At 37.6% G+C, this 20,421-nt stretch overlaps 1 protein-coding gene across 1 annotated transcript in view; it reads left to right on the forward strand.

Moving 5' to 3' along the window:
* Positions 1–19,747, forward strand: part of LOC128554364 (uncharacterized) — a 36,787-nt gene extending 17,040 nt beyond the window's left edge. Inside the window, exons 4-5 of the mRNA XM_053535648.1 lie at positions 7,766–7,934; positions 19,444–19,747. Of these exons, the coding sequence (XP_053391623.1) occupies positions 7,766–7,934; positions 19,444–19,565 (291 nt within the window). The 3' untranslated portion in view covers positions 19,566–19,747. The remainder of the gene's footprint in view (positions 1–7,765; positions 7,935–19,443) is intronic.
* The last annotated feature ends 674 nt before the right edge of the window (positions 19,748–20,421 follow it).

The following is a 20,421-nucleotide window of genomic DNA, read 5'->3' on the forward strand; positions in this document are numbered from 1 at the left end:
TGAAGGATTTCAAAGAAACCTGACACAAATGTTCACCTCATCGAAACGACGTGCAGAGCGCATGTTTCGGATGGCTCACTTCAAGGTCAAGGTCACACTTAGGGGTCAAAGGTCATATGACTTTGTTTTGTGTTTATATTGCTTTGCATTTGCGTTGCATTGCAGTGCTCTTGTTTTTATTTGGCAGATCCTTCTTTTGTTCACTTACAATAATATTTTTTAATTACTTCCCTTTTATGTTACTATAAATAGCTTATTTAGTAACTTTTTTATTAGGGGCCATAGGGAAAAACCAAGACTACTTTTCTGTGGTACCTCCAATATTTAGGTGTATTTTGACATATCTGTACCTTGTCAGAATTTTTTTTTTCTTTTTTGTTAAATTTCTTCCCTTTGTTGTTCCTGTCCTTTGGACTTTGATTATGATTTTTAGCTCCACTATTCGGAGAATAGGGGGGCTATTCTACTCGCCCTGGCATCGGCATCAGCGTGACCTTTCTTGGTTAAAGTTTTTCGGCAACCTTTGTTTTTCTGTCATATCTTTGTTACTATTGCTTATATCTTACTGTAAGTTCATATAAACATTATCCAGCATACAAACAAAGTATGTGCAGGGGCTGGGCCCATTATACCCAAGGTCAAGTTGTTATACTTTTCATGTTAAATTTTTTCGTAAGCTTCATTTATAGACATATCTTTGGTACTTTAAAAGATAATGACTTGAAATTAAAACTATTTCTTTATAATCATCATCTGCATGTGTGGTTACAAACCCCATAACTCTAGTTGTATTTTTGACAGAATTATGCCCTTTTGTACTTAAAGTGTTTTTTTGCAATCTTCGCTTCCTGGGTATAACTTTAATGCAATATAAGATAAAGACTTGAAACTTAAAATGTATCTTTATCATCATCATCTGCATGTGTGATAACAATCCCCATAACTCTGATTTGTATTTTTGACCAAATTATGCCCCTTCATACTTAAATTTTTTAACAAACTTCTTTTTCTGGACATAACTTTGGTACTATATAAGATAATGATTTGAAACTCAAAATATATCTTTACCATCATCATCTGCATGTATGGTAACAATCCCAATAACTCTAATTTGTTTTCTTGTCAGAATTATGCCCCTTGGTATATCTTCCTTTTAAGTAGAGGTCTCTTAATGAGACATATTCATTTTACTGTCAAATCCCTGAATAGTGGAGCGTGCTGTTTTATGGACAGCTCTTGTTTGACCTTCTTGTCCTTAAGTGCAATGATAACAGGTGAGCGAAATAGGGCCATTATGGCTCTCTTGTTTATGTCATTAATTCTGTAAGCTCTTATTTGTCTATTTTTTCCATTACATGGCTAAAAAACAATAAAGAGAACAAAAGAGTAGCCACATAAGTAACTGTTTGTAAAGAGGTTTGTCTGTCCATCTGCCATAATTTGTATCTGGCGCATAACTTTATAATCTTATAAGGCATTGAATTTAAACTTGGCATATAGGTAGATGGCGTTGAGATGATGATGTGCAGGCACTTGATCGGGCTCTGTAAGTAAAAGGTCAAGGTCACAAATTGAGCAAAAATGTCAAAACTGTCCATATGTTTCTGTCAGGAGCATAACTAAATAACCATGCATTAGATATTCACTTCAAACATGTAGGTAGATGCAAAGCTTATGAAACGGGTCTGCAGTTCAAAGGTAAAGGTCACATATTGAGCTCAAAGAATAAATCTTATCTGTCAATATTTTTTGTCCAGAGAATAACATATTAACCATTCAAGGTATTGACTTCAAACTTGACATATAGGTAGGTAGTGATAAAATGATATACAGAGAACATGAAACTGGTCTGTAGGTTTATGTTCAAGGTCACAAATTGAGGTCAAAGGTTAAATCTGTCAGCCATATTTAGTGTCCAGAGCATAACTTATTAACCATTCAAGGTATGACTTCAGACTTAAGGTGTAGGTAGGTGTTGATGTGGTGTGAAAAGTGCATGAACCAGTGTGGTAGGTCAAAGGTCAAGGTCACAGAAAGGTCAAATCTGCCCATTTCATTTTGTGTCCAGAGCCTAACTTATAAATATTAAGGTTTTGACTTGAAATTTGGAATATATGCAGGTGGTGATGAGACCATGTGCAGACTGCATACCCCTAACCTATCCCCCCATTTAGTTTATCTTGTCACCACATACTCACACCCTGCTTCCCCCATCACGGCCTCCTACTAAAAAAGATACCTTTAAATTTTGATTTTTATGCCCCCGCCATAAAATTGGGGCGGGAAATATAATGTTAGTCCGTGTGTGTGTTTGTTTGTTTGTGTGTTTGTTTGGAAAAGGGTGGTGTTCGTGTCCTGGCCATAAGTTTGACATGCATGGTTCGATTTCAGAATAATTTGACACAAATGATAAGCATGGATAGACGATCTGTCATGTGCAACAACCATTTCACTAGCTCAAAGGTCAAGGTCACAGTCCTTGGTTGAACTTAGCCAATTTTCACTACATATACAGATTACTAAACAATATTTTTTTTTGTAAATAAATAGGGCCAAGGGTCCTTCTTTTAGTTTGTGAGCAGTACCATGCCTGTGACCTTTCTCATGTTTAGGGGGCATCCGTGTCTGTGACACATTTCTAGTTCTTTAATGAGCCATTGGAGTCAAAATAAGAAATACCTTCAGACACCGTTTTTAGCTCACCTGAGCACGGAGTGCTCAAGGTGAGCTTTTGTGATCGCCCTGTGTCCATCGTCGTCCGTCCGTCAGTCCGTCGTCAGTCGTCCATCCGTCATCAACAATTTGACTGTTAACACTCTAGAGGTCACAATTTTGGCCTAATCTAAATGAAACTTTGTCAGAATGTTACCCTCAATAAAATCTTGGACGAGTTCTATATTGGGTCATCTGGGGTAAAAAACTAGGTCACCAGGTCAAATCAAAGGAAAAGCTTCTTAACACTCTAGAGGTCACAATTTTGGCCCAATCTTAATGAGTCTTGGTCAGAATGTTACCCTCAATAAAATCTTGGACGAGTTCGATATTGGGTCATCTGGGGTCAAAAACTAGGTCACCAGTTCAAATCAAAGGAAAAGCTTGTAAACACTCTAGAGGTCACAATTTTGGCCCAATCTTAATGAAGCTTGGTCAGAATGTTACCCGTAATAGAATCTTGGACCAGTTCAATATTGGGTTATCTGGGATCAAAAACTAGGTCACCAGGTCAAATCAAAGGAAAAGCTTGTTACACACTAGAGGTCACAATTTTGGCCCAATTTTAATGAAACATGGTCAGAATGTTACCCTCAATAAAATCTTGGACGAGTTCAATATTGGGTCATCTGGGGTCAAAAAATAGGTCACCAGGTCAAATCAAAGGAAAAGCTTGTAAACACTCTAGAGGTCACAATTTTGGCCCAATCTTAATGAAACTTGGTCAGTATGTTACCCTCAATAATATCTTGGACGAGTTTGATATTTGGTCATCTGGGGTCAAAAACTAGGTCACCAGGTCAAATCAAAAGAAAAGATTGTTAACACTGTAGAGGACACATTTATGACTGTATCTTCATGAAGCTTGGTCAGAATGTTAATCTTGATGATCTTAAGGTCCAGTTTGAATTTGGGTCATGTAGGGTCAAAAACTAGGTCACCAAGTCAAATCAAAGGAAAAGCTTGTTAACACTCTAGAGGCCACATATATGACTGTATCTTTATGAAACTTTGTCAGACTGTTAATCTTGATGATCTTTAGGCAGGTTCGAATCTGGGTCATGTGGGGTCAAAAACTAGGTCACCGAGTCAAATCAAAGGAAAAGATAGTTAACACTTTAGAGGCCACATTTATGACCATATCCTAATGAATCTTGGTCAGAATGTTAATCTTGATTATCTTTAGGTCAATAGGTCAGGTGAGTGATACAGGGCCTTCATGGCCCTCTTGTTTCATGAGTCATTGGAAGGATCTTCATCAAACTTAGTCTGTAGCATCATTATAAGGTCCTCTCCCAAATTCTTACAAGTGCGGGCAGTCAGTCCCTTTTAGGGGCTACTAGAACTAAAGATAGAAATGCCTTCAAAAGACTTATTCTTATGAACTGCTTGATGGATCTTCATCAAACTTGATTCGCAGCATTATTATAAGGCCCTTTACTAAAACTTAATTGTTTTTGATTGGGAACACTTTGCCCCATTTAGGGGCTGCTTCAGCTAAAGCTTGAAATACCTTTAAACAGTTTCTTCTAATGAATGGCTAGATGGATTTTCATCAGACTTGGTATTTAGGATCATTATAAGGTCTTCTCTCAGATTTGTTCAAATGGGGGCAGTTGGTCCCTTTTAGGGTTGCTAGGGCTAAAAGTAAAAATATCTTTTAATGACTACTTATCACGAACAACTCCATGGATATTCATCAAACCTGTATCTTTCCGTCGGTCCGTCAGGAGCAATATCTAGGAAGTGATTGGGAATATTTAAATGAAACTTCATATACATGTTCACCACAATAGGGAAATGCGTGTCAGAATAATTTGTATATTTGATATATTATTAACGTTATACATGAGCGCAGATAGTGCTTGACTCCCTTTTCATGCTACCATTGCTATAATTATATTTGAATTACTGTAGATAATAGGATTTGGGCCATTTATGGATGATTTGGGTTAATTACAGCGATAGCTGGATCCCAGCATCACACGTTATATTATATACAATAGTTGAAAGGAACCAACTATTTGTTAGACCAGGTACTCCTTGCAAAATACTATGTTCGATTTTGGAACAATCAGAAACAAGTTCTATAAATAGCAACAATCAAAGTTCATGTCTGCTAAAGTATAAATAGGTAGATCATTCCGTATCCAGTAATTGAAGAAAATACATCGAGGATTCAACTAATAATTTATCCCAGTACCTTGATAAGGAGGTTATTTCAACTTAGTAACCCTGTCAGGGCGGATAAATTATTAAAAAGAAGACATTTGAAGTTCATAGACTAAAGAAGAGTTGCAGAATTTCAACAAGGTTTTGAGCTTATAATCGGGCCAGCGCATAGGAGTTTTACCTTAAGAGTAGTTGAATGCTATAGACAATAGCAAATATAGGCTGAGCATTGGAAAGCTGAGACAGAGACCCAGAGTTTGGTAATCTACTGAGATAGCAGGAGAGTTCCAGCTTATAGACGGTTCAGCGTTATTGGCGAAGTACAGCCAAGGCATCGGAGTTATACCTATATGGTAGTTGAATGCTACATGTGATAGCATATAGGCGCTGAGCATCCAGGAGTCAGGGTAATCATATAGAGTTGCAACTTCAATTAAGAGGACAGTCAGGGTGAGCATCTATGAGATAGGAGTCGTATGTTGTTGATTCAAAGACATTGTCTGGCAGAAACTTCAACAATAAGACCAGTCAAGTATATAGTCTCCAGCCTATAGAAGTTAATTATTATTAATTGAAGTTTGTTAGTTTGAAACATTTAGTGATTTGCCTGATCCCTGAAATTATTTAACTTCGAATAGAAATCATTTACGAATCATTGGTACATGAATCATTTAGGCAAGGTAGCCAGTGGAAAATTCTATATATATGATATTTGGTCTCACCAGCTCTACGTTTTAACAAAGGACATTCTACATAGTTTGTCAGCTAGTCTAAGACATAGTCACCTTAGCGATTGGACCCAATTCATTGTTCAAGATACTAAAGGCGTAGGCACTCCCCTGGGTCATATAACTCGTATACTGACAATGCGGCCTGTCAAGTTTCAGTCATAGCTCAGAAAGTATTTGATATTAATTGATGAAAACTTGTGTGGGTCTTTATCATTATATAAACTTGTGCACCTCTTATTTTTTGCCTTGCTCCACCCCCTATTTTTTTAAAGTGATGGCCCTTGAAAGAGTCAAAAATGTACATTTTCACCTTATGACTAGCCTAGCTCAAGAAGTATTTGATGTAAATTCATGAAACCTTGCATGAGTCTTTATCATGATGTGACCTTGCACACCTGGCATTCTTCTTGAGAATCTTAGTGCTTATTACAGAGTTCTGGCCCTTGAAATAGCCAAAATAGTTTATGCTCATAGCTCAAAAAGTATATGGCCTAGAATAATGAATCCTTTATATAAAATGTTTATTGAGACTATAACCCCTAAGACTGCAAACATTTGAATTATTATGTCTCCCCCCCTTTGGGGGAGACAAATTGTTTTTGCCCTGTCCGTCCTTCCGTCTGTACGTCCGTCTGCCCGTCTGTCCGTACGTCACACTTCATTTCCGAGCAATAACTGGAGAACCATTTGACCTAGAACCTGCAAACTTCATAGGGTTGTAGGGCTGCTGGAGTAGACGACTCCTATTGTTTTTGGGGTCACTCCGTCAAAGGTCAAGGTCACAGGGGCCTGAACATTGAAAACCATTTCCGATTAATAACTAGTGAACCACTTGACCCAGAACGTTGAATCTTCATAGGATGATTGATCATGAAGGGTAGATGACCCCTATTGATTTTGGGTTTACTCTGTCAAAGGTCAAGGTCACAGGGGCCTTAACATTGAAAACCATTTCCAATCAATAACTAGTGAACCACTTGACCCTGAATGTTGAAACTTCATAGGATGATTGGTCATGAAGGGTAGATGACCCCTATTGATTTTGGGGTCACTCCGTCAAAGGTCAAGGTCAAGGTCACAGAGGCCTGAACATTGGAAACCATTTCCGATCAATAACTAGTGAACCACTTGACACAGAATGTTAAAACTTCATAGGATGATTGGTCATGAAGAGTAGATGACCCCTATTGATTTTTGGGTCACTCCATCAAAGGTCAAGGTCACAGGGGTCTGAACATTGAAAACCATTTCCGATCAATAATTAGTGAACCACTTGACCCAAAATGTTAAAACTTCATAGGATGATTGATCATGAAGAGTAGATGACCCCTATTGATTTTGGGGGTCACTCCTTCAAAGGTCAAGGTCACAGGGGCCTGAACCATTGAAAACCATTTCTGATCAATAACTAGTGAACCACTTGACCCAGAATGTTGAAACTTCATAGGATAATTGGTCATGAAGAGTAGATGACCCCTATTGATTTTGGGGTCACTCGTCACAGGGGCCTTAACATTGATAACAATTTCCGATCAATAACTTGAGAACGTCTTGATCCAGAATGTTGAAACTTCATAGGATGATTGAACATGCAGAGTAGATGACCCCTATTGATTTTGGGGTCAGTCTATTAAAGGTCAAGGTGACAGGGGCCTGGTCATGTAAAATCATTTCTGGAAAATAACTTGAGAACCACTTGACCTAGAATGTTGAAACTTAACAGGATGATTGGACATGCAAAGTAGATGACCCTTATTTCTTTTGAGGTCACTTGATCAAAGGTCAAGTAGATGATCCCTGTTGCAGCCAACCATCAGTGTCTCTTTGACTTTCGCTCCTGACACCTATTGACTTCTTGCCTATAGGACTTTGCATTGGGGGAGACATACGCTTTTTTACAAAAGCAATTTCTAGTTGCCCCTTATTTGTGACAAATGTACCAATGGGGGCACCCTGTGCTACAGTCACATTCTAGTTATTACCTCACCTGAGCACATAGTGCAGTGGAAGTTGATGAACCTTTGTTAGCAAGAAGTAGATACTGTTTTGATGACCTTTAAAGTTTGGTCTTATTGTTACACTTTTCAATGATGTATTACTTTATTGTGTGAATTTTAAATGTAAGAAAAGTATTGTTTTTTATTAATTAGATGGAAACTGGAGATGAAAATGTGGAAGACTGTGTAATATGCATGGATGAGATGAACAAGCCTAGGATGCTTCAGTGCGGCCACAAGTTCTGTGTTTCATGCATTGAAAGGCATTTTGAAATAAAAAAGACTTGCCCTACCTGTGGAGCTGTTTGTGGAATAATTACAGGTGAAATGTTTTGTCATTTCCATTATCTGAACTGATATGGTCACTTACAATTAAGGTTAGTCTTTATGCTTTATAAATAGGAAGTCATGGTATAATTTAATTTATCCAGATAATTAGGGAGAAAGCCTGGTAAATTATACCCCAAGTAAAGATGCGAATTGATAAAACAGTGACATTTCTTTATCTCTACAGATTAAATATTAATAAATACCAAAACTGTTGACAAGTAAAATATAATACAAAATATATTAAGAGATCACTTAAAGCTAAAAGTTGTCATTTATAATGCAACTTAATTTGTATAATAACAACATGAAAAGGAACTGAAGAATGGGTCTGTTAATACAATTGCAAGTGGTCTGACTTTGTCATAAAATCTGTATGTAATGGTCAGATCCTACAATCTTTGACCATAAATTATATGTTGATAATTGACAAAAACCGCATGATAAAGCTCATAGACCTGTATACTTTTTTACTTGACAGTTTAATGACTGAAAAAAGATAAATTAACAACTTTTACTTGTGTCAATGAAATCTACATTTTAGAACATTAATTTTTCTTTTCATGAAGATATCATTAGAATTGTGATTTTCCAATAGACTCCCTTATCAAAAACTGTCTAGAAAAAAACAAACAACCTAGCCTGTCTTTTTCATTGGCTGAATTTTCCCAGTATTTCTAAAGTAATCAGAGTTTTTTGTGCCCCCCCCCCCCCCCCCCCCCCCCCCACATGAGTAGTGGGGGCATATAGATTTGGTTTTGTCTGTGCATCCGTATGTCCGTCCCAAGTTCGTAACTCGCCTAGCTCAATCAGTATTTGATATTAATTGATGAAACCTTGCATGAGTCTTTATCATGATATGAACTTGTACACCTCATTATTTTGTGTGGTTCTGCCCCCTATTTCCAGAGTTATGGCTCCTGAATAAAAATGCACATTTTCACCTTGTGATGTGCCTAGCTCAAAAAGTATTTGATATAAATTGATGAAAACTTGCGTGAGTCTTTATCATGATGTAAACTTGCGCACCTTTTATTAGCTTGACTATTTGAAGAATAGTCTAGCTATTCAACTCACCTTGTGTTGGCGTCACACCTTGGTTAAAGTTTTGCATGCAAGTACATATGGCTATCATTTAAATGCATATAGCTTTGAAAAAATTTTTTTTTCTTTTTCTAGGTTAATTTCCAACCACACTGGGTCAAGTCCCGTAACTCTGTCATGTATTTGGCCAAATCGTGCCCCATTTTGGACTTAGAAAATCCTGGTCAAAGTTTGACATGCATATTACTATCTCCAAAACTAATGCAGATATTGAATTGAAACTTCACATGTGTCTTTGGGGTCATAAAACTAGGTGATAGCATCAAGAGTCATAACTCTGACATGCATTTTGGCCAAATTATGCCCCCTTTTGGACTTAGAAAATTCTGGTTAAAGTTTTGCGTGCAAGTACATATAGCTATCATTTAAAGGCATATAGCTTTGAAACTTATTTTTTCTTTTTTAAGGTCAATTACCAACCTCACTGGGTCATGTCCCATAACTCTGACATGTATTTTGGTCAAATTATGCCCCCTTTTGGACTTAGAAAATCCTGGTTAAGTTTTACATGCAAGTTACTATTTCAAAAACTGATGCAGATTATGAATTGAAACTTCACATGCGTCTTCGGAGTCATAAAACTAGGTGATAGCATTAAGAGCCATAACTCTGACATGCATTTGGGCTAAATTATGCTCCCTTTTGGACTTAAAAAATTTTGGTTAAAGTTTTGCATTCAAGTACATATAGCTAGCTCTGTAACTTTTTTTTTCTTTTCTAGGTCAATTACCAACCTCACTGGGTCAAGTGCCATAACTCTGACATGTATTTTTGGCAAATTATGCCTCCTTTTGGACTTAAAAAATCCTGGTTAAAGTTTTGCATGCAAGTTACTGTCTCCAAATCAAATGCAGGTATTGAATTGAAACTTTACTGTATCTTCAGGGTTATAAAACTAGGTTATAGCATCAAGTCCCATAACTCTGACATGCATTTTGGCCAAATTATGTCCCCTGTGAACTTAAAACTTCTGGTTGAAGTTTTGCATGCAATTTACTATCTCCAAAACTAATGCAGATACTGGATTGAAACTCTATAGATACTCTAACATTAAGGGTAATATTCCTGCTTCTGGGACATCAATTCGAATAGTCGAGCATTTGCTGTCTTACGGACAGCTCTTGTTTATTCCCCCACCCCTTGTTTTTGAAGCTTTTATTTTTTGTCTTGCTCCACCCTTTATTTCCAAAGTAAATAAAGTATATGGCCTAGAGTAATGTATCCTTTATATGAAATATTTGTTGAGACTATACCCCCTTAAGACTGTAAACATTTGAATTATTGCTCCTTATTTGTGACAAATGTACAAGTGGGGGCACACCCTGTGTCCTGTAACACACACATTCTAGTTATATTAGCATTTATAGGTGTCTTATTTCACTTCACAAATGTTAAAAGTGTAAACCACTTTGAAAAATTTATAATCACTTTCACTGGAGGTGGAATAATCAGAAGCTGCAATGGGTCTCAGGTAGAGGTGAATGTGGCCAGTTGCTTTCAAACTTTAATACTTCACACATGTCTTTAGCATCATGAGATAACTCCCAGGGCAAGTAACATTTCTCTAGCTTTTAATGTCAAAAGTATGCCCCTTTTTAACTTAGAATTTCAGGTTTTGCACGTAAGCAGGTTTCTCAGAAACTACTAACCCAAAAGCTTTCAAACTTCACACGTCTTGGGCATTATAATATGACCACATGTAGCAGGATACATAAATCTAGCTTTTATTAGCTCACCTGTCACATAGTGACAAGGTGAGCTTTTGTGATCACCCTTCGTCCGTCGTCTGTGCTTGCGTGCGAGCGTCCTTCCGTCAACAATTTCTTGTCTGCACAATAGTGGTTTCATTTATGATTTTATTTTAACCAAACTTGCACACAACTTGTATCACCATAAGATCTTGGTTCCTTTCTTGAACTGGCCAGATCCCGTTATGGGTTCCAGAGTTATCACCCCTGAAAGGGCCAAAATTAGCTATTTAGACCTTGTCTGCACAATAGCAACTTTATTTATGATTTGATTTTTACCAAACTTGCACACAACTTGAATCATCATAAGATCTTGGTTCCTTTCTTGAACTGGACAGATTCCTTTATGGGTTCCAGAGTTATGGCCCCTGAAAGGGCCAGAATTAGCTATTTCAACCTTCTCTGCACAATAGCAGCTTCATTTAGGATTTAATTTTAATCAAACTTGCACACAACTTGTATCACCATAAGATCTTGGTTCCTTTCTTGAATAGGCCAGATTCCATCATGGGTTCCAGAGTTATGGCACCTGAAAGGGCCAAAATTATCTATTTTGACCTTGTCTGCACAATAGCAGTTTCGTTTATGATTTGAATTTAATCAAACTTGCACACAACTTGTGTTACCATAAGATCTTGGTTCCTTTCTTGAACTGGCCAGATTCCATCATGGACTCCAGAGTTATGGCCCCTGAAAAGTCCAAAATTTGCTATTTTGGCTTTTGCAGCCATGTAGAGACTTCATTTATGGTTTGATTTGATACAAACTTCCAAAATATCTTCAGCAACAACAAATCTTGTATTCCATGACCAATCTGTCAGATCCATTTGTAGGTTCCAGAGTTATTTTATTTCTGATTACCTCCCCTGATTGTAATCAAAATGGATTTATATCAGTAAGTACTTATAGGACTTATTTGAAATTTCATTAATGTCATTAGTTGGACTGAGACAATCAGGGTAGATAACTAGGACTGATTTTATGTCAAATTACCTCCCTTTATTTCAAATTAAAATGGGCATATCTCCGTAACTAATGAAGATACTGATCTGAAATTTCATTTATGTCAACAGATGGACTTGGACAATCAGTGAAGATACATATTGACTGAATTTATGACAAATTACCACCCATTATTTTTTAGCTCACCTGTCACATAGTGACAAGGTGAGCTTTTGTGATCACCCTTCGTCCGTCGTCCGTGCGTGCGTCAACAATTTCATGTCTGCACGATAGTGGTTTCATTTATGATTTTATTTTAACCAAACTTGCACACAACTTGTATCACCATGGAATTTAATCAAACTTGCACACAACTTGTGTCACCATAAGATCTCGCTTCCTTTCTTGAACCGGCCAGATCCCTTAATGGGTTCCAAAGTTATGGCCCCTGAAAGGGCCAAAATTAGCTTTTTTGGCCTTGTCTGCACAATAGCAGCTTCATTTATGATTTGATTTTAACCAAACTTGCACACAACTTGTATCTCCACAAGATCTTGATTCCTTTTTTGAACTGGCCAGATTCCTTCATGGGTTCCAGAGTTATGGCCCCTTAAAGGTCCAGAATTGGCTATTTTGGCTTTTGCAGCCATATAGAGACTTCATTTATGGTTTTATTTGATACAAACTTCCAAAATATCTTCAACAACAATAAATCTTGGATTCCATGACAAATCAGATCCAGTTGTAGGTTCCAGGGTTATTTTGATTACCTCCCCTGATTGTAATCAAAATGGATTTATATCAGTAAGTCCTTATAGGACTTATTTGAAATTTCATTATTGTCATTAGTGTAGATAACTATGGACTGATTTTATGTCAAATTACCTCCCTTTATTTCAAATTAAAATGGGTATATCTCCGTCACTAATGAAGATACTGATCTGAAATTTCATTTATGTCAACAGATTTATTTGGCATATCCTTCTTTTGTTCACTAACAATAAATTTTTATACGCCCGAAGGGACGTATTATGTTATGACGCTGGTGTCCGTCTGTCCGTCCGTCTGTCCGTTAGCAATTTCGTGTCCGCTCTGTAACTCTTGAACCCCTTGAAGGATTTCAAGGAAACTTGACACAAATGTTTACCACACCCAGACGACGTGCAGAGCGCATGTTCCGGATGTCTCGCTTCAAGGTCAAGGTCACACTTAGGAGTCAAAGGTCATATCAGTTTGTTTCGTGTCCGCTCTGTAACTCTTGAACCCCTTGAAGGATTTCAAAGAAACTTGACACAAATGTTCACCACACCAAGACGACATGCAGAGCGCATGTTCCGGATGACTTGCTTCAAGGTCAAGGTCACACTAGGGGTCAAAAGTCATATCAGTTTGTTTCGTGTCCGCTCTGTAACTCTTGAACTGCTGGAAGGATTTCAAAGAAACTTGGCAGAAATGTTCACCACATTGCAACGATGTGCAGAGCGCATGTTCCGGATGACTCGCTTCAAGGTCAAGGTCACACTTAAGGGTCAAAGGTCATATATGACTTTGCTTTGTGTATATTGCTCTGCATTGCAGTGCTCTTGTTTTTATTTGGCAGATCTCTTTTTTTGTACTTATAACAATTTTTTTTTGAATTACTTCCCTTTTATGTTACTATAGATAGCTTCTTTTGAAACTTTTTTATTATTGGCCGTAGGGAAAAACCGAGACCACTTTTCTGTGGTACAACATGGATGGTACCTCCAATTTTAAGGTGTATTTTTACATACCTGTACCTGATAAGGATTTTTTTGTAGACTTTGAATTTTTTTTTGTGGATTTGTTTTTTGAAGTTTTCCTTTTGTTGTTCCAGTCCTTTGGGGCTTCAACAGTCAAGTTCTTAAAATTTTGCTCCCATCCTATGATGTAAACCTTCGGGCGTATATTGCCCCGCTTGGCGGCGCTCTTGTTTTTAATTACTTCCTTTTTACGTTACTATAAATAGCTTATTTTTAGTAACTTTTTTATTATTGGCTGTAGGGAAAAACCGAGACCACTTTCCTGTGGTACAACATGGATGGTACCTCCAATTTTTAGGCGTATTTTGACATATCTGTACCTTGTAAGAATTTTTTTTTTTGTTTTGGTTAAATTTCTTCCCTTTGTTGTTCCTGTCCTTTGGACTTAGATATTTTTTCTGAGGACCTTCTTGTCCTCAACTGCAATGATAACAGGTGAGCGATATAGGGCCATCATGGCCCTCTTGTTATCTAAATGTATACACCTTAGCAGCTATTAATGAGATTGGTTTGAAACGTTATTGATGTCTTCTATGGTAAGAAATAGTCATATTAGATAACTCTTGATTGAACATTTATCGATATGAATACTTTACTAATATATATTGTTGTATAGGCTTGTACTCTGTATCTTCTACATGCATATACCAATGCATGATTACCTCCCCTGATTTTAATAAAAATTGATTTATCTCGGTAAATATTTATAAAACTCATTTGAAATTTCACTATTGTCTTTAGTTGGACTTAGGCAATAGGGGTAGATAGCTCTGGACTGATTTTATGTCAAATTACCTCCCTTTGTTTCAAATTAAAATGGGTGTATCTCAGTAACCAATGAAGATACTGATTTGAAATGTCATCTGTGCCGTCAGATGGACTCGGACATAACTTTTGACTGAATTTATGACAAATTACCTCCCTTTATTTTATGTTAAGAAATATATCTCAACAGCATCTTAATTTAAACGTTATTTAAGTCTTCCAGGGTAAGGAATAGTCATGTTAGTACAAAAAATGCAGCATTTGAGCCTAGGACCCTCAAACTTGGTATGGAAATTGGCCCTGACTAGGTCAAAAGGGAATGTTACAAGAAAATGTTTATACTGATGATATTTAATGTGTATGCCTATGTGCTCTATGTCAAAACTTGATCATATCATTTTGATCAATGGTACTCAGGTGAGTGATACAGGGCCATCATGGTCCTCTTGTTTTGTCAAAATAATGTCCATTTTCCGAAGAAGGTGAGGTATATTGTTTTGCAGATGTCGGTATTTCTGTCGGTCCGTAGACCAATCGGTTTCCGGATGATAACTCAAGAACGCTTGGGCCTAGGATCATGAAAGTTGATAGGGATGTTGGTCATGACCAGCAGATGACCCTATTAATGTTGAGGTTAATAGGTCAAAGGTCAAGGTCACAGTGACCCAGAACAGTTAAACGATTTTCAGATGATAACTCAAGAACGCTTTGGGCTTTGGATCATGAAAGTTGATAGGGAGGTTGATCATGACCAGCAGATGACCCCTATTGATTTTGAGGTGAGTAGGTCAAAGATCAAGGTCACACTGACCTGGAACAGTTAACGGTTTCCGGATGATAACTCAAGAATGCTTGGGCCTAGGATCATGAAAGTTGGTAGGGAGGTTGATCATGATCAGCAGATGACCCCTATTGATTTAAAGGTCAGTAGGTCAAAGGTCAAGGTCTGACCCGGAACAGTTAAACAGTTTCCAGAAGATAACTCGAGAACGATTCTGCCTAGGATCACGAAACTTAATAGGGAGGTTGATCATGACCAGTAAATGACCCCTATTGATTTTGAGGTCAGTAGGTCAAAGATCAAGGTCACAGTGACCCAGAAATTTAAACCGTTTCCAAATGATAACTTGATAATGCTTTGGCCTAGGATCATGAAACCTGATAGGAAGGTTGATCATGACCAGCACATGACCCATATTAATTTTGAGGCCAGTAAGTCAAGGTCATTGTCACAGTGACAAGAACAGTTGAAATGTTTCCGGACGTTAATTTGAGAACGCTTGGGCCTAGGACCACGAAACTTGATAGGGAGGTTGATCATGACCAGCAGATGACCCTATTGATATTGAGATTAGTAGGTCGAAGGTCAAGGTCACAGTGGCTCTGAACAGTTAAACAGTTTCCGGATGATATCTCAAGAAGGCTTTAAGCCTAGGATTATGCAAGTTGATAGGGAGGTTGGTGATGTCAAGCAAATGACCCCTATTGATTTTGAGGTCAGTAGGCTAAAGGTCAAGGTCACAGTGACCCAGAACATTTAAACGGTTTCCAGATGATAACTTGAGAACGCTTTGGCCTATGATCTCGAAACTTAATAGGGAGGTTGTTCATCATAATTAGATTACCCCTATTGATTTTGAGGTCAGTAGGTCAAAGGTCAAGGACACAGTGACCTGGAACAGTTAAACCATTTCCTGATGATAACTTGAGAATGCTTTGGCCTAGGATCACGAAACTTATTAAGGAGGTTGATCATCACCAGCAGATGACCCCCTATTTTGAGGTCAATAAGTCAAAGGTCAAGGTCACATTTGAATCAGAACAGTAAAATGTTTTTATGCCAGATAACTAGAGAATGCTTTGGTCGTTGATCATATTTGATATGGAGGTCACTAAATATGACTGGTGTGCCCACCCGCTTAGCTCAGTAGGGAGAGCGTTGGTCTACGGATCTCTGGGTCGCGAGTTCGATCCCCGGGCTTGGCTCATGTTCTCCGTGATGATTTGATAAAAGACATTGTGTCTGAAATCATTTGTCCTCCACCTCTGATAATTCATGTGGGGAAGTTGGCAGTTACTTGTGGAGAACAGGTTTGTACTGGTACAGAATTCAGGAACACTGGTTAGGTTAACTGCCCATCGTTACATGACTGAAATACTATTGAAAAACGGCGTTAAACCCAAAACAAACTTAAGACTGGTAAATGACCCATAATATTGATTAAAGGTCAGTACCTGAAACATCCAGTGCAAAGTGACCAAATAATTTCTGTTTTTATACGGCCGAAGGGACGTATTATGTTATGGTCCTGGTCTCCGTCTGTCCGTCCGTCCGTATGTCCGTCCATCCATTAGCAATTTCGTGTCCTCTCTGTAACTCCTGAACCCCTTGAAGGATTTCAAAGAAACTTGACACAAATGTTCACCACACCAAGACAACATGCAGAGCGTATGTTTTGGATATCTCATTTCAAGGTCAAGGTCTCACTTAGAGGTCAAAGGTCATATGAGTGTGTTTTGTGTCCGCTCTGTAACTCTTGAACTGCTTGAAGGATTTCAAAGAAACTTGATGCAAATGTTCACCACACTGAGACTACTTGCAGAGCGCTTGTTGTGGATGACTAGCTTCAAGGTCAAGGTCACACTTGGGAGTGAAAGGTCATATTTGAGTTTGCTGTGTCCGCTTTGCAACTCTTGAACTGCTTGAAGGATTTCAAAGAAACTTGGCACAAATGTTCACCACACTGAGGCCATGTGCAGAGCGCATGTTTTGGATGACTGGCTTCAAGGTCAAGGTCACACTTGGGGTTAAAGGTCATATATGACTTTGCTTTGTGTATATTGCTGTGCATTGCAGTGCTCTTGTTTTTATTTGGCAGATCCCTTTTTGTTTTCTTACAACAATTTTTTGTAATAGCTTATTTTGAAACTTTTTTATTATTGGCAGTAGGGAAAAACCGAGACTTTTCTATGGTACAACATTGATGGTACATCCAATTTTTAGACATATTTTGACATAACTTACCTGGTAAGAATTTTGTTGTGGACTTAGATTTTTTTTTTTTAATTCCTTGTTTTTGTTCCTGCCTTTTGGCTTCAACAGTCAGGTTCTTTAAATTTTGCTCCCATCCTCTGATGTACCCCTTCGGCGTATATTGCCCTTCTTGGCGGCGCTCTTGTTTTTGTGTGTGTGCAGTTATTGAATGCATCTAGGGGGCATTTCATGTTATGTGAGCTCTTGTTAACACAGAAATTTTTTGAGAGTTTGGCATGTAAGCATGTTTCTCAGAAATAACTGGTACAAATGTTATCAGATTCTCTATGTGTCGTTGGTATCATGAGATGATTCCACATGGCAAGTTTCATAACTCGAGCTTACATTTATGCAAAATAATGCCCCTTTTCTACATAGACAGTTTTGCTAAAACTTTTGTATTTAAGCTGGTATTAGGTAGAAAGGCTTCAAATATGCTGAAGTTACCCCCCCCCCCTGTTCGTCTGTCACACTTCATTTCTGATCAGTAACTAGAGAACCATTTGACCTAGGACCTTCAAACTTAATAGGGTGGCAGGGCTTATTAATAGATGACCCTGTTTGTTTTAGGGGCTGTAAATCAAAGGTCAAGGTCACATGGGCCTGAACCTTGAAAACAGTTTCTGCTCAAATACGCGAGAACCACTTTACCCAAAACCTTTGAACTTGATAGCATGTTTGGGCTTATGAAGTAGATGACCCTAATAATTTTTAGGTTTAGTAAGTCAAAGGACATAGGGGCCTGAATCTTGATATCAGTTTCTGCTAAATAACTTGAGAACCACTTGACCCAGAACTTTCAAGCTTGATAGCATGATTGGGCTTATGAAGTAGATGACTGAAACTTTTTGGAGTTAATAGGTCAAATGTCATGATCAGAGAGACACCTAACACTGATACCTATTTCTGCACAGTTTCTTTAGAACCACTTGAATCAGAACCTTCAAACTTAGTAGCATGATTGGGCTTATAAACTAGATGACCTCTAATGCTTTTTGGGTCAGTAAGTTAGAGGTCAAGGTTACAGGAGGCTGAACCTTGAACAGTTTCTGCTCAAGAACTGGAGAACCACTTGACCCATCATCTTCTATATTTCTATATATATATACTTGATAACATGTTTAAGCTCATGAAGTAGATGACACCTAATGTTTCAAGGGGTGAGTAGATCAAGGTCATAGTATACATTGGACTGAAAATGTGGGGTTCAAACATGTTTTGCAAACAGCTCTTGATTCTCTTATTTTCCCACCAATTGAAAAATGAAATGTTAGAAAGAATATTTTTCATATTAAAAGCAGTGAACAACTGTACATGTAGATTTATGTATATGCAAATTTAAATCCAAACATTTTACATTCTAACATATTGTATATATAGTCAATATTTTAAACATATTAGATCATTAGGTTATACTGCAGTTTAGATAATGTATCACCTTCCAGCAAGGGACTCTGTATGGCTTGGCAATACTTCATGCACTTGTCAACTTGATCAGCATAATATTTTGTATGAATGTTTGTAACTGGGTTACTTGAGGTCAAAACTAGGTCAAATTATAGAAATACCATATTAACACTCTTGAGGTCACAATTTATGCTTGGTCTTCTTAAAACATGGTCAGAGTGTTTCTCTCTTTGAAGTCAATATCAATGTTGAAACTGGGTTTTATAAAGTTAGACACTAGGTTGCTATATCAGATAATAGGAGACAGTGTTACCACTCTTGAGACTACACCCTATACCTGATCTTCATTAGAATTTGTCAGAATGTTTGTCTCTGTGAAATCTTAAAGTAAAGTTTTGATCTGGATTATTAAGATAAAAAAGGTCTTAAATTGTAACTGGTTCACATGGGTAAAGACATGGGTTGCTAGATCATATCATTGAAAAACTTAGTTAATGATCTACTTGATTTACGTAAAAAATTGTCTGAATGCTTTAATGCACACTAAGCCAAATTAGATATAAAATTATCTGGGGTTATCTGGGGTAAGAACTATGTCACGTGAGCAATACAGGGCCTGTAAGGACCTCATGTTAAAATAAAAATAGGCTTTACACATTAGAGTCTCCATTTGTCACTTACAATAACAGTTCTTACTGTTCTTGCTTTTTGTATACATTACAGGTGATCAGCCAGAAGGGTACATGCATTGGAATTATAATTCTACACACTGTGCTGGATATCCAAACTGTGGACAGATATCAATCACATACACGTTTCCTACTGGGAGACAAGGAGTAAGTTAGTGGAAAGAATAAATGCTATACTACATTTTGTGTTTCCGTTGATCTATTTTTCAGGTTGATCTTACCAGTCGCAGTGTTTACTTAGGCATTGTGATTCCTCATTTTACGCATTAAGAGACGTATTATGTTATGACGCCGGTGTCCGTCCGTCCATACATCTGACTGTCCGTTAGCAATTTCGTATCCACTCTGTAACTGAAACACTTGAAGGATTTTGAAGAAACAAATGTTCACCACATCAAGATGACATGCAGAGCACATGTTTTGGACGGCTCGCTTCAAGGTCAAGGTCACACTTAAGGGTCAGAGGTCATATGACTTTGTTTCGTGTCCTCTTTGTAACTCTTAAACTGCTTGAAGGATTTTAAAGAAACTTGGCTTAGAGATGATTTGCAGAGCGCATGTTTCTGATGGCTTGCTTCAAGGTCAAGGTCACACTTAGGGGTCAAAGGTCATACCTTCCAGTGTATGTTGCTCCCCATTGCGGTGCTCTTGTTCTACATTCTTTACTGAAAAATAGGTAGTGAATGTCTTTTGTTAAAGCCTTGTCACATTTTGAACTTCTTGCAAGTGGCAAAAACAAAAGTAATTTGTTCAGCTTAATGGTTTCTTTTCTGAATGAGAAAACAAATAAAATCTATCTGAAGATCCTTTGGAAGCATAGAATGCAACCAAGCAAAATAATAGCAGACTTGGTTTGATTGAGTCTGTTCATGACGGGTAATGAAATGTGCAACATCCCCATGCCACCTAGCACCAGCTTAATCAGGAGTCTATTATCATAAAAAAAATTATGTTTAGGATCAGAAAAAAAAGAACAACACAGACTCCAAATATGGGGAGAAGTATTAATATG

Source organism: Mercenaria mercenaria, unplaced genomic scaffold (genome assembly GCF_021730395.1).
Source record: "Mercenaria mercenaria strain notata unplaced genomic scaffold, MADL_Memer_1 contig_4973, whole genome shotgun sequence".
In the NCBI taxonomy this organism is placed as follows: Eukaryota; Metazoa; Mollusca; class Bivalvia; order Venerida; family Veneridae; genus Mercenaria; species Mercenaria mercenaria.